Source organism: Glycine max, chromosome 13 (genome assembly GCF_000004515.6).
Source record: "Glycine max cultivar Williams 82 chromosome 13, Glycine_max_v4.0, whole genome shotgun sequence".
NCBI classification, from domain to species: domain Eukaryota; kingdom Viridiplantae; phylum Streptophyta; class Magnoliopsida; order Fabales; family Fabaceae; genus Glycine; species Glycine max.
Genome location: NC_038249.2, coordinates 43517643 through 43533361, shown reverse-complemented (window position 1 = coordinate 43533361; position 15719 = coordinate 43517643). Strand labels below are relative to the sequence as shown.

The 15719-nt window shown below is 34.0% G+C and overlaps 2 protein-coding genes across 3 annotated transcripts; both read right to left on the bottom strand.

Annotated features, from left to right (window-relative positions):
* Window positions 1-779: 779 nt before the first annotated feature.
* On the bottom strand, window positions 780-3263 carry LOC100778004 (transcription factor bHLH87). Of its 2 annotated transcripts, XM_006595040.4 has the most exons (3): window positions 2968-3263; window positions 2633-2775; window positions 780-2439 (listed from the first exon to the last, which is right to left on the bottom strand). In XM_006595040.4, the coding sequence occupies exon 3, from the start codon at window positions 2363-2365 to the stop codon at window positions 1013-1015; it is 1353 nt and encodes a 450-aa protein (XP_006595103.1). In that variant the 5' UTR covers window positions 2366-2439; window positions 2633-2775; window positions 2968-3263; the 3' UTR covers window positions 780-1012. The 2 variants fall into 2 exon arrangements, with proteins under 2 accessions (XP_006595103.1, XP_014621600.1); XM_014766114.3 differs by lacking the exon at window positions 2968-3263 and having other exon boundaries at window positions 2633-2937.
* Window positions 3264-11334: 8071 nt separating this feature from the next.
* LOC100777466 (uncharacterized RNA methyltransferase PG_1095) lies at window positions 11335-15719 on the bottom strand. The gene is made up of 11 exons (XM_003542033.5): window positions 15329-15719; window positions 15004-15246; window positions 14738-14908; window positions 14502-14611; window positions 14110-14218; window positions 13831-13986; window positions 13597-13712; window positions 13343-13509; window positions 12693-12823; window positions 12482-12620; window positions 11335-11854 (listed from the first exon to the last, which is right to left on the bottom strand). Exons 1-10 carry the CDS (start codon window positions 15617-15619, stop codon window positions 12513-12515), a joined length of 1602 nt encoding a protein of 533 aa, XP_003542081.1. The 5' UTR covers window positions 15620-15719; the 3' UTR covers window positions 11335-11854; window positions 12482-12512.

The window sequence follows — 15719 nt, the reverse complement described above, 5'->3', positions numbered from 1 at the left end:
TGAACAAAAAATGGGAATAATTATAAACCATGACAGACGAAAGGCCGAAAGGGTTTCATATTTTACTGGGAAATGCCACACATGCAGATACAGTAGCAAAAGAGGCATGTGCTTAGCCAAGATAGATATTCGAGCCAAATTAAAATAATCTATCTTCTAAGACATTAGCACGAAACCCACATCATGTTTCGGATGTAGCCGTCGTTATCAAAGTCATCATCATTAACAATATCATTAGTTACACTAATATTTAAGAACTTCTTCGGAACTTTTGAACAAGACATAGAGGTTTTATTTGTATATTGCTTATGACAAACACCCCTGCCAAAAAAGAAGAATATACACGTGCTGAGCAACGAGTTTAGAGTGATTTTCAAGAGCACGCTTTGGGTTGAATCAAGGAGACAGGACCACTGACTCAGTTCACTACTCTTAAGAGAATGTCTCTCGCATTTGTTAGCTAACAAAATTCTTCTTATTAAAAATAACCCTTTGAAGATCGCCAAGAAAAAATAAACACTTTAAGTACATAGATTGCATCAAACTATTTTAAAACGAACTTAAAGTGGCAATCACTTTCGAGCCCTTGATCTTAATCATGGGTGTTATAATTGCTAGACCTTTCTGAAAGCTAAAAGGTTATGTAATTCATTTTGCACTACTTTTACTTTAATCATATATCTTCGCGTTCGTGAAAGTAAAATGTAATTGCCGTGGAACCATCAAAAGCATTAGTGTAACCAAAACTACCTTATTCACTCTCTCATGCACACCCATAATTTATCATAGCAACTAGAAATTGTCATCATTAATGAGAATTTTAAACAAGTCTCACTGTAGATATTCTGAAGAAAATGACATGAATGACTACTAATGAACAAAATTGCAGTTTTGGTGGCTAGGACATGAGCATACGTTAATCATACTCACTGGATGGAATAAAATTAGAGGTTATGGGTTCTCAGACCCCTTTTTACATCTTATCTTCCATGATAATATTCATGTCAAGTTTTCAACCCTTGGAGTATTGGATGTGGCTGCTAGGGTTTTGGATGGGGAAATGTGTTTGTATGGGAAAAGAAGGGTTGAAAGAGAAGGCTATGTTAGTAGGAGGACAATTCATTGTGTCAAGCTTGTTACCAAGATTTTCTAGTGCTTTGACTTGTGATCTGAGAAACTTGAGGTAGTTTGCAGCTTCATCAAGCATTGATGCAGTGTCCATCTTGCTTCCTCCAGGCACAATCTTCTGCAAAACCCTAATCCTCTCACTTATTCTCTCCCTTCTTTGCCTGGCAGCCACAGTCTGTGGATCAGAAGATATCCTAACATTCTTCCTTTTAGGCTTTTCCACTGCTTCCAGGCCCAAGTTCACTGGCCTAAAAGCTGCAGCCCTATATATCATTTCCTTCATTTGTGCTATGGCTTCTGGATCAGGTTCTTCAAAGGAAGGTGTCACAGATGAATTTGGCTGCTGGAAGTTGATATTTGATGAACCAGGATACTTATGATCCCATCTGGGTCTCTTGGACTTTGGTGAAGTCTCTGAGATAAGCGTGAAACCACCTAATTCAGTGGCAGAAGAATTCTGAGCAATGCTGAAGCCCGAACTACTGCTCCTTTTTGTGCAAATAACTTCAGATGAATCTATTACTCTTCCTTGACTGAGATATTGATCAGAGAAACTTTGAGACACTGATTCATCCAGTTCACTGACTGAGGGATACCTCATGTCACTGTTTCTAGCATTAATGGAAGCATTGCTCTCAGATTCACCAGAGGAATTAGCTACACTGCCATAACTGAAGTTATTCCATAGGTTTCTGCAGTCAGATAAAATCATGGAAATCCCATCATCTTGGACAGACATGTCTGTGTTGCTATTATTAGTAGCTGAAAGCAAGCAATCAAGTGACTGATCAAGAGAGCAGGTAGTAGCCTTGCCATTTTGTGTGCCATTGATAAGGTGTTGGTGTTGTTGCTGGTGGGCCATGTTGAAATCTGCTACATAATTGCTAGTTTGGTTCATATTCGCTGAAAGGGACGGGCGTGATTGGGATGTTAAAGTTTCTTCCCAACTGGCTCCAGCTGCTACTACTGATTTCACAGGCATGGTTGCTGTAATTCTTTGTGGCAGATTTGTGTTTGGCATCATACTCATCATCTCACAAGTAGTGGATGAGTGAACCATGCCCCTCACTTTTTCAGAACATGGATATGGGTAGCCTGTTTGATTGAGAGCACTTGAACATAGGTGGGGCATGGAATGAAGATAGCCTCCTTCAAGGTCTTGAGGCTGAGTGCTCCACAAGATCGGTGTGTTAGCAACAAGTTGTACTGATGAGGCATCCCAACTTAGACCATCCATAACAGTCACTGATGAAGTGAAACTAAAAGAGATCCAATTGAAAGCTGAATGACAAACTGATCCTTCTTAATTACCTATATATCATATTGAAGACTATATTAGATAATATACATATATAGGCCAAAACATATATATTTTCAAACTATAATATTATTATATAGGGTTAGTTAAAAGATCGTATGTCGAATAGGATTGCCTACAGGTGACTAGAGGAAACCAAAAAAATATGTTTAGGTACATATATAGATAATGTGATGAAGAGCTTACCAATGCTAGATCCAGGTGCTTCCAAAACTAGAACACTAACCCAAGAGCCAGCAGGATGAGAAGAATCCTTGCTTGAGTCAGTAACTGAACAGAAGAAGATGCACCAGTTTCGTACAATCTGGTAGTTGCATTAACTGTGCTTTCTTCAAATTGAGTAGGATGAAGATTAAGATGAAGAAAAAGAAAACAACCAAAGCTTATGTCAGATGGGGCAACTGAATTTTATGTACTGTTTCATCCTGAACAGTAACACAATGACTTTAAGTTTAGTTCTGTGCTTGAAAAAACATTGACCAGATACGTTTAACAAACAGATGAGAGAATAAAGGTTGTACCTTCAGATGCCATGGAATACTTATACCAGTACTGATGATGCAGTGTGTGTTTGTTTGTTGAATGGAAGCTTATATAGATTGGAAGAACAAAAGGTATAAGCTTTTACAATAAAAAAAATATTGGAACTTGAACAATTATGTCAGTTAATTGTACAATAAATAGGCATTGATCATGTATTATGCGAGGAAAGAAAAAGGAGAGAGTATATAATATGGTTTAACAGTTTTTGAGCAGTACAATGGTTTTTGGAAAAGATAAGGCTAATGGGTGTGTAAGACATTATATTTTTGCAGACGGGGAGCATGAAAATTTTGAATCTCAGCTGATTGAATATTTTATTATCTTTTTGTATTCTTTTTAAGTGGGGAAAGCTCTGACCTCTTTTTGGTTGCTTATGGATATTCCATGCGCACTGTAAAGTTGCAGTGAAAGTGAGAGCATCTGTTACAGCATCACTCTCTTTTCAAAGATTTTTGTTAATCATGGTTTTAATCATAGCCTTGTGATGTTTTTCACTTTCTACTAGCCTAATTGTTTAAGTCCGGGTGGTAAATTCTTTGAGGAATCTACTGATTAAATCAGAAACACTGCACAGTACTGATGTAAGATTCAACTTTTTGCAATTTGAAATGCTCTACATCGAAAACTTAGTGAACTGGATGAGTCAAATTTATGAGTTTTACTAGCACATATTATATAGGACTCCTCTGCATCTCTGCTCTGCTTTTTATGTGAATGCTTTATCAGTGTAATAAGGATAGGAAACCCCAATTTCATCTTCTCCAACCCTTTAACTAAATGTGGATTTTCTAATAATTATGTTATAAGTATAAAATATTTATTAAATCTTTGTAAAAAAAAATCTGACTAATCATATTTAGTGAAGTCTTTTTTTTAATCATATTTATTTTTTACCTATACGACATAAATCAAAATTTTATTTAAGAAATTCAAACTAAATTCCACTTAGAAATAGTAACATTTTGATTCTTGTTATATAGTAACATGTTGATTCTTGTATGTAACAAGAAGGTGAAAATTTCTGTAATAGGTGAATTGTGCGATATACGAGAAACTTTTATATGTAATAAACAATTGGGCATGGAAAGGATATGGCTTACAAATATGTTTGAATAGGATTATTTCTTTGAGGTAATCAACAAAAATGTAACACTATTTGGACGTAAAGGTCTTAGAATAACTTTTATAATAAGACAAGAGATAGGAAGAGAAAAGATATGAAATGAGGGAGTAATGTGATAGAGAGATAGAAAAAATAAAGTTATAAAAAAGTGGGCGTGAGAAAATTGTTTCCAGAATAGTATTATTCTTAAGCATATAGTGGAACACGAAACGTGGTGGCAGGGTAGGAAAGACGGTCAGATTAGGAGATAGAGAAAGCAAGTTGGGTATGCCAAATTGTCTAGTCACGTTTTAGTTTATCTTTGAACTTTATTAGCATGAGTTGAGTTGGTTTCATTGTTCCCACGGAGACAGTGAGAGTGAGGGGTCTGAGTTTTGATGAGGCATATAGCTATAGCCAGCTCCTCACATGCGCCCCATCCATCATTACAGCTCAGTGAATGGGTTCCCATAGCATCTCTTTCTCTTATCATGTCAACTCCTATGTTTCTCCAATCTCTACTCTTTACCCTTCAGTACTGCTAAGTGGGTTAGTGGTAACACATATTTGATAGCATATATATCATTTTTGTACATATATCTAATTAAATAATAAAAATGTTTTTTTATTCAATAGAAAGATTCAAACTCTAATAGCAGAAATTTTACAACAAATTACACTGTGTTTATACACCAATAAGTCAAATCAAAATGTTGTAGGTTAAATTATAATTCAAATAAATTTAGCATAAAATTAAAGAAGTCTAATTAAGTTGATAGATAAATATGCATGAATTATTGTTAATCTCTGGTATGTGTTTAATTTAGTTGATGGAGAAATGTGAATGAATTGATCTAAATCTCTTAATATCTATTTGATTTTTATGGATAAAAAAATTAGACATAGATTATAAACAATAACACATTTAAAAAATTAAGGTGTTTGGGAATAGATTTTACACTACACCAAAATTCATCTTTGGTGTCAATTTTGCATCCTTTAGTGGTAACATAAGTTATTATTAAAATGTTTAATGACAATTAGATTGGTATCCAACAAAAGTATTATCGATAATTATAGCAAGTGTCTGTAAAAATATTTTTTTTTTAGTTTTGCCTTACAAATTAACCTTTTATAGGTTAACTAAATATTCATTTACCACAAAAATTTAAATCTAGGATAGGTTTTTATTTGTCATTAGTTAATCATTTTGGCCTTTGTCATTCTCTTTTAATAGTCTCATAACGTTATTGGTGTTTTGCCCAACAATATATGAGATGTCTTTATATTTTTATTACTTTTTTAGAAGAAAAAAAAAAAGTTACTTGCTACTAAAAATAAATTTTGTTGTAATGTACATACAATATCTTAATCTTATGGTGAGAGTCAAACTGATATTCGAGTCAAAATTAATTTCATATTCAAAGAATGTAAACATGTCATACCTCACGGTCTAGAAAAGCAAAATAAATATAACTTAACCTACATTCTAGTATGTAGGAAGGTGGGTGGGTAGGAATTGTTCAAAAAATTGTCCTGCTATCTAAAATTCATCTAGAATTGAATTCTGCCGATTTCATTTTAACGATTATAACTAGAATCCTGCAATCAAATGTCATTGTCAGCTTCTTATTTATTTCATGTAATCTTATTTTCTGCTCCCATAATAATAACGTTTCAGTCCAATATGATGACAATGTTACATCCCGATTAGGTCTCTAATTTATTCTTCTTCAAAGTTATACTAATATTAAGAGATAAAATCATAAAGTTTAGAATCAATTTAATTTTAAACGTTATTATGATAATTACTAGACAATAAAAAAAATGATGTTTAAACTTTGAAGTGTGAATGGAGAAACTTCCATAGCCCGCCCATTGACAATTTGCTGGGCCCCACTTTGGGCCTACACTCAGTTTATGCATGTTCAGCCCCATATTATAGGATGTGAGCTGTTGGCTTGTCGGCTTGGCTCGGCTCAGTTCAGCTCCATAGCTTATGGTCCCCAACTTAGAAGGTTAGATTCTTAATTTATAATGTAGGCCACACGAGCTACAACCTTCAATAATAACAGGTCACACGTGAACTAAACGCTCTTGTTTTGACATGGCGAATTTTCATTGGTTGAAGTTCTGATTAGATAGGCATCGTCCACATAGCAAATAAAAAAGGTAAAAAAAAACAACAAGGGAGTTGTATTTTAACTGGGGTGGGGACCAGAACATCTCATCCAACCACCATCCATCCTTAACATTATTATCCTATCCTTTACTATACACTATATAATTTCAATTTTCTCATTTTGATGTCGATGTTTTGTTTTGCATATTTCTTCTTCACATCTCATACCGCATTCCAAGTTAATTTTCATCAACAAATTTCAAAAATAGGAGAGTTATAACAAGGATCATCGATGAAGTTCAAATAACTACTTCTATTATTTATTGGTAAAGTTCCAACATCTTTGTTGTTTCGTTCGAAAATAAAATATTTTAAAGAAATTTAAAATGACCAAACAGGATGAGTTTTCATTGTAAGAAAGCTGGGAGAATTTATCCATTTATCACCATTTCATATTAGTGTTTTTAACCGTACGTGAAACTGTAAGGTTTTCTCTCTCGGTATGAGACACACAAAAAATGGTTAAAAATGTGATGTGACCTTTTTTAAGTATCAACAATTACATTAGGATGTTACTATTTAAAAAAAAAAAAAACTGAGATAAGGATCGAGCACATAAATTGCTCTAACATGACAGGTATCGTATTCAATCTTTTGTTTTTATAATAGAAATTCAGGGAAAGGGAATGGTGCTTCGTACGAAAAACCTCTACACTCATAAAATTATAAAGATATTTTCATTTATCTTACTTCAAACAAAAAAACAAACAAGAGTTCTAATGTGTGACACTATCATATGCAAGACTTTTATCTTGTTCCACTGACTAACCGGCCCCTTGAAATTAGTAACGTTTTCAGCCTAAGAAGTGTTTTTTAAGTTGTGACTACCAAAGCAGCCAGCAGCCCATATGAACACACTATAATTTTGAGTTATGAACAATACACTTATTTTCTCTTCCATCTATTTTTCACTCAATGTTTTCTTTTTCTTTTACTTACTCGCCATAGTAATTACCATATTACATTTTATAACTTTTTCACTCTTCCATTCATACCATGGATCCCATTAGGTGTTTGTTACTCATTTTCCTATAATATCATATTTACCAGACATACAATTTCTTAAAATCTTAAAATGTAAGTTTAGATTTAATTTAATTCTAAAAACTAGTTCGATGATGGAGGATTGTTCATCACTTATGTATTTTATTATAACTTTATCTCTAATCAATATGAAATTTAGATTTTTCCTAATATATCCTCTCATGCTAGTATTTTTGAGCTTGATGCATGTATAACATGATAGGTGGTCCTTTAAATGAATCTTAAACATACTTTGTTATCATTTTAGAATGTGAGTTTAAACCTAACTCAACAAAAAGCTAACTCGAAAGAATTATCCTTCACTTATATATATATATATATTAAGGTGCTTTATCTTTGACCAATATTCCACTTAAGATTTTTTCCAATAGTCTTCTCAACCCCTACGTTAGGATGGAAACTTATGACAAACTGCCGGTTATATATGGTTGAGGGAAACTGAAATTAATTAAAGCATTGAATAAAGATGATCATGAACCCCACAACCATGACTAGTAAAATACTAGTATAGTAGTTTGAAGCCTTGACTCAAACATCAATGAGACGTTTACTATTATATCATAATTATCCACTCTCTCAAAAAATTCAGTTGTAGAAAGCGCACAAATATGGTCTTTTATAATAGGTTTAATTCTATTTCATCCTATAATTTTATAATTTGTATATTTTAATTTTTATAGGTTGAAAGTAATCATTTTAATTTTTATAATTTAAATTTAAATTTTCTTGTAGTTTCTGTAATGTGAAAGTAATCTTTTTAATCCTTATAATTTATATTTTAATTTTCTTTTAGTTCTTATAATTTGAAAATGATCTTTTTAATCTTATATTTTATATTTTAATTATTTTTTAGTTCTTACCATCAAAATATGAATAATATTATCAATTATAATTAATTATAAAAATATTAACAAGTAATTCGTAACTAATTTTTCTAATAAAAAATAGTTAATAATTTATAATTAATTTGTAACTAATTATTTTATATTTTTTGTAGTAAAGACTAAAAAGTTAATTAAAATATAAATTATAGAAACTAAAAAGATCACTTTCAAACTATCGAAATAAAAGAGAATTAAAATACAAACTACAAGGACTAAAAATATCACTTTAAGACCTAAAAGAGAATTAAAATATAAATTATAAAAAATAAAAAGATAATTTTTAAACTATAAAGATTAAAAGATATAAATCATCAAACTATAGGAATCAAATGAGTAATTAAACTTTTATAATACTATTGTGCAATATTGACTTGTGAATTTTTAACACTTGTAAATTTGGTATTATGTTGTACAACACTGACTTGACTCATGGATGCATGACGTTATGGACTACGCATAGTTGTTTTCCTAATCAAGATGTACAGTTAAAAAAAGATGTGATCATTTTCTGTAATAGTTGTAAAATTAATTAAACCCAGTCCGCTGTGCTACAATAATATATTATTAACCTTTGCTGATAAACACCGGAGAAAATTGAAAAAGAAAGGGATAGAGACAAAGAAGACGATGGAGATCGGAATTGAAACTGAACACGTTACACATGCTGACACAGTGGTCATTATATGGACCATTAGGATATAGGCTTCTCGCCCCATTCATGTAAACCCATAACCTTCTTTTATGGCCCCAGTTATTAGTCTTAATTATTCTCAAAGCCTTCAATGAGTTCTCGAATAATGTCAACTTAACAGAGGTGGCCCATTGCCAGATCTTCCATATATATATCTTTGATTCCATCTAAGATGTGTTGTTCGAGTAGTCTAGAAATATCATATTGTCCCAAGGTTTAAAACAATTTAAAATAACTCACGCATTTTATTTATTGAACTGAGTTAGACATTCAATATATCTAAAACTATCACATTTTATCTGTATTTTGACTCATTTTCAAGTTTTTAATTTAGGAGAAAAAATTAATTATATGTGATGTGAAGATTTGTGAGAATAATAATAATTTTTCATTTCTAATACTATACATAACTAAGTTCTTGGTACAGAAATAAAACAAACACGTCGGCCAAAGATCAAATAGCAAAAGGGGTGTGAGTGTGATCACCATCGTTGAATGAAAGGATTTACATCAACAATGAATTATCGTGGTCGCAAAAAGCTTCCCCTCTCTTTTATGGCGCTTAGTGTTTTTTTTTTGTAATCCCATGCATGCATATACAACGGATTTGTCACATACGATGGCCTTAGCTCAACAACCAAATAAAAGACCCTACAATGGGGGGAGATGATGATGTTGACCCCCACGTGCACACGACACCAGGCCCACACAATCATCTGTGTCGTTTTCTTTTGTTTCCTCTTTGTAGTTGAAGGAATATTATTCATCATTGTTAATTCATTACCGTTACAGTTATTTTACTCGAAAGTTATTCTTCTCTAGCTAAGTTTTACTACTCCCGTACACAAACTACTGCATTCCAAGTATGTATATAAATACAAAACCTGATGCTGACTTCAAGTGCCCAGATGATATCATGTTCTTTCCTGGTATATAAAATACGTTCCAAATTGTCACTCCTCGCATCTCGAGGAACCATTTCCAATATCAATGGATTTTTTAATATGCCAATCATGTTATTTCCTACAAGATAAATGTTACCTCGCCGACTCCTTTTTTTTTTTACATAAACTTAATTTTAACTTATCAAAGAATTTTAATTTGTTTTTGGACTGTCTATGAGCCGACGGAAGTGTTTGGAGCTAGGTCGAGCACCCTAGGAACGAATAGAGATCATTAATACAACATAAGAATTATTATAAGGTTAGTTTTGATGATTAAAAAAATGAGAGATTGTAAATTCAAATCATTCCCACTATAATAAAAGCTAACAAATATACAATTAACATTACATTTAAAAAAAATAAGAGATACAAAATAATAGACCAAGTATGTAATCGTTGGGATTAGAAAATCCCATTAACCCAATGCCTGTGAGCCCAAAAAGTATGACTCTAGATTCTTCTCACATGTGAGTATAGTATGATAAGCATCACCCCTCTTACAAAAGTGAGAACAATCCTACCCAAACCAGCCCCTAGAAAAGACAGGAACAATTACTAGACCGTTAGAGGAAACATGGCATAAAAACGTGTGATACCCCCACTATCACACCAGGTCACGCATAATAGAGCTCGTGGAGGTTTCTTGAGTACCTCTCGAATGTTAAGACTTATCAACATGTTTTCTTTAGTGTGGTTTGTGAACATGTGGGCTGTGTGGGTAGATTTTCCGACCATAACAAGAATTCACGTCCGATCATAACAAGTATTCACACCATCTAGGCTTAGCGCTTGAGGAGCTATGAACTAATTAACAGAGTTAATCAAGGTGTTTGGAACATGGAACATGGACCAAGATCCTTAGGAACAATCGATACCATTGGATACAATCAAAGAATCATAAAAAGCTACAACATAAGAGACCAACTAAGTATATAATTCTTGAAACTAGAAAAACCTGCGAGCCCAAAAAACAAGGACTTTATATCCTTCTTGACACGAGTAGGCAGCAATAAGCACCACTTATTACTAATGTTGTTAGAAATTGTATTATAACCGTGATAAGCACTTCTTTTCATCATGTCTATTATTTCATGGGCTTTAACATTTCATTTCTTATCACGGTTATATGCCACGTTTGGATAATATGCCTTGCAACCTAAAACCTGAACACTATCAAAGTATATATAACCATTTTATCTTATTAATTTATATTAGGTTTTATATTAGGTATTTTCGGAATATAGAAACCCCAGTCTTGTCCTAAGTCTTCATAAAGATACATTCTATGATAGGGTGAGTATTGCGAAACATACAGGTCTTGTTTAGCGTACAAATTTCTGTTTATACCAGCAAGATTTCTTGCCTGCTTTCAGTTTGAATAGTTCCCTTTTATCTCAGGGAAAACAGGCCTGGAATAGAAGTACAAATACAACAAAAAAAATTATTATCTCATTAGGTAAAATCAGCTACTTGGATCACACGGCACTATTAGGCTTGGTTAAAGAAAAAATCCCTAAATATATTATTCACTGATATCCCTTTTGATAACTTCTTCCAATGTCATTCTTGGTCTCTCTCCCCCTTTTCACAGGACTAATAACAGTACAAATACACAATGCAAAATTACTTGAAAGCATACCCCAGTCAGTACATTTTTTTTCATACAGAGCCACAAAATTAGCACTTGGTCTTCTTTCTAAAGATAAAGAAATGAAGAGAAGAATATGATCTATTTATATGCACGCTGAATACTTTTGGGCTCTGCATAAATCCAAAACCTTTTGGGCTCTGCATAAATGGAAATGTATGAGAAACTTTTACAAGGTTGCAACGATGTGATCCCTGCATGCTTGCCAATGTTACCACCATTCATAATGATTTTGTATTTGTACACTGATGCAGTAGTTTTGGGTAGGCAAAGCATTAGGCACACTTTGCAGCATAAAAGTATGAGTTTTCCTATCAATCACCTTGAAGACCCAACCTTGAGTTGCATCTTGTATTAAGCTTGTAATCCCCTGAAAGCCATATTAGAATCAGAGAAATAAAGGAAACGAAGGAAGGAGCAAACAAGTAAACAAACAACAATACAATTGTAGAGAAACAGAATTTGAATTAGTGTGGATTGTCTATCACTCACAACTTCAACTCATACTATCAGTGGCCTATAATGCATTGTACAAATTCAGGAATAGGTAATGTTACAGATATGGCCTATAAGGCTATAACCTATGATTGCATTAATATATTAGCTGCAGCTGCTTTAATAAAGTCTTGATAACAGTGAATAGAAATGGAGAATATGAGAAATGGTAATTTTTATAGCAGTTTCTCATAGCCACCATGGGCCAATCGATGCAACTCAATTAAGCCAGCTGAACAAGTCCAGTTATCCCCTAAATTTTGCAATTCGTATTCATTTCATTAAGAAATAGTAATTACAAATGGAATCTATATTTGACAACAAATCAATATATAGGTTTATGATAATTGCTTTGTCTTTTTACCAAATCTAGTTCAAATGAATTGAATCAATTGATAGATTTAGATATTTCAAACAAAACAGTCACTAAAAATTCATCAGACATCCAAATTGCAAACTCCCAACTTCCAAATGTAGCAAAGAAAATGAAATAGTGCCTGACCTTGAAATGGAACGTTTTAATTGATCACAGATTACTGAAGCTCCAGAAGGCAAACACACTCAATATGAGGGGTGTGTGGGAACATGTCAACTGGCTGTAAGCTTATTAGCTTGTAACATCCTTCTATATTCTTTTCTTCCTGCACAAAACCTTCAACAGCTCAAATAATTGAATCTCAAAGCCCAAGAATATAAAATAAAATGACACATACCACACCATGACAAAGATAATCAAGGTCGCGTGCACATGTGGCAGGATTGCAAGAGACATACACTATGCGAGGTGCCCTAAGATTTAGCAGGAATTTAATCAACTTAATGTGCATTCCTGGGCGATTGGGATCTGCATTAAGTTTACAATGGTGAGAAGTGTAATGCATTGGGTGACACAAAAAGACAACCAATATTGTGAATTAAAATCTTCAGCAGTGTAAACAAAATAAATAATCAGCATGTTAATACCTAAAATGGAGCTAAGTTTGTTTTCTTGGCATGGAAACTGTATGTTGAAATCTTGAAGCGCACATTTAAAAATACCAGTTTAAATTACTAATTGGCACATTTCTCCATACAATAAGTCAAATGTAGCAAGTTCCCCTCAATTGTATACAAGTCAGTACAGAAAGCATTACAAGTTCACATTTGCATGACACTTATCCACTTGATTTAATGAAACAACATTCAAGTGATTGAAAAACAAGGTGAATAACTGGCAAATCCAATTGGTAGAAGAATATCTCCATATGTACTCCTGATTAAGATTATATTCAAGTAAATAGCTTTCAGCAGAAGCCAAATTAATTAAGAGAAATACATATAACATAAGAATAAGTAGGAATAAGGAAACTTAGAGCAATGAAACCTGAAATGACAATGTCAGGTTTAGGAAAATTCTTCCCAAAATTCTCATCAATTTTATTGAGATCTCCCTGGACAAATGTTGCATTTTGTATTCCATTTATCTTGGCATTAAGACGAGCATCTGTGATGGCTTGAGGAACTACTTCATAGCCATAAACATGCCTAACACTGTTCAGAATTGGAAGACAAGAAATTAATCTCATTGCTTCACAGTTTATCCTAAAATACTAAAACCAGATGGAGATCAAAGATTACCTTCTTGCAAGCGTCAGACCTATGGTGCCTGTTCCACAAAACAGGTCAAGGACAATTTCTGAGTCGTCACCCTTGACTCCAGCACAATCTTCTATAAGCTTGTATAAAACCTCTGCCTAAAAGGGAAAATAAAAATGATTTTTTTTCTTGACAGGTGACCATGACTAAATTTAAGAAATAAAATATGGGACAGGGTCTAAAGAGAATGCCAAAATTTTTGGGCTCATTGCAAACCTGATAAGTATTTGTTTGAAAGAAAGAGTTGGCTGATATTTGGAATGTAAGCCCTCTTAAGGTCTCTGTAATGCTAGATTTCCCATACAAAGTGTATTCTTCCTCCCCAACAGATGTGTTGCCAACAGAAGTATTTACATTATTAATGACACTTACCTATCATTCATGCAAAGAAGAAACTTCAATGGTATTAAAATCAATATGTGCATACAGTTTGGAAAGTTAAGGAAGAAGCACATTTATAAGAAAAAAAAGTAATTAAAAAACTTAAGTACCAACCACTTCAGGAAATACGGAAACTTTATCAACTAGGAACTTCAACAGCTCTGGCTTGTAGGAAGAGGTCACAAAGTTGACCATAACTTCAGGCTGATCAGTTGTTACATCCCTGGAACAAAACTCATATTAATATTGATATTAAAAAAAAACACAAGGTATCCTTCAAATTCAAAGATATAGGAATGGTACAACTACAAGTGTAATTTATGTGCACAAATAATTATAAACACTCTTTAAATCTCAAGTATAGACCTGGCCATACAAAACATCAAGTTTTGCTACCAAGTTGATCGGTTTGCTGCAAAATGAAATAAATTTTAATTTATTTACAAGAACTACAGTATCCATGTGTGTCTAAGCAATTGTGGGATCACAAGATATAACTTATATACCTTCCCGTTCTCAGCATCAAATGCTTAAGAAATCCCTTGTGCGAATGAACATTATAGGGAGAAAAACCAAGTTGTGGATCTCTCCAACATTCTTGGACAGCTGCAAGTACCTATTCAGATTTTCAAGTCAAAACCAAAACAGAAGGAAAGTGATCAAATAAGGTTCCAAGATATGATAGGCAATGAAATAAAACTAAATCTTGCAAAATCACTGCAGTGGATAAAGCAGTGCATACCTTATTAGCAGGATGAGATTGCAGTAAGCAGTTGTCAACATTTAGAATTTTATCAAAGAAACCCGGAGCATGCAAGCCCAGCGCATAATTTTCATTAGTATCATCATCAACGATTCTGTCTTGCAGTGATTCTTTAGGCAACCATCTTTGGGGACCAAACGAGAATTCCATCTGCATACACACACAAAACAAGTCATTCATTCAGCTCCTCGGGCCAATATCTGGTTAAAAAAGAAGTAGCAGAGACAGCATGACTATTGACTAACCTTATTCCTGTAATGAAACTGAATACGACAAGGAACAATGGGCTTCAGAACGGCGTGCAGTTGGAGATGTTGGAGAGAAAACTTTCCGACGTGAATGAGCAAGTCGCGTACCTGCTCCTCCTTGGCTCTGAGCTGAGCCTCGTAGGACAAGTTTTGCGTCTTGCAGCCGCCGCAATAAGGAGCGTAGACACAAGGAGCATCGACAATGTCACGAGGAGGAGTTATGGTCTTGACCTTAGTTACCTGTGTGTTAGTTAATTAAATGAGAAAGAGAAAGGTGTTTGTGAAGAGAAGAGAAGAGAAGAGAAGAGAAGAGGTGAGTGACCTCAGCGTAATTGCCTTTTTTGCGGGTGACGCGGCCGATGAAGTGTTCGCCAGGAAGGGCGCGGTCGCAGAGGACAACGAAGCCGGTTTGGGTGACCTTGCAGAGGCCCTTCCCTTTGAAGGCAAGGGACTCGCACACCAGTTCGAGGGTTTGGCCGCGCTTGGGGAAGTAGGAATTGGGAGTGGGGTCCACATCTGAGGCCAGAGAGCAAGAGAGAGTGGATAGAGAAGGCCGAAACCTTCGGATGTGCAGTGGCAGCAGAGTGTTGGTTAGATACGAAATGCTCGTCATTTCGCGGTTTCACTCTCCTCTTCCCTCTTTTCTGCACCCTGCGCAGTCCAATGCTCACTTTCGCGGCGGACAGGTAAGCTAGCTAACTAACTATATGTTA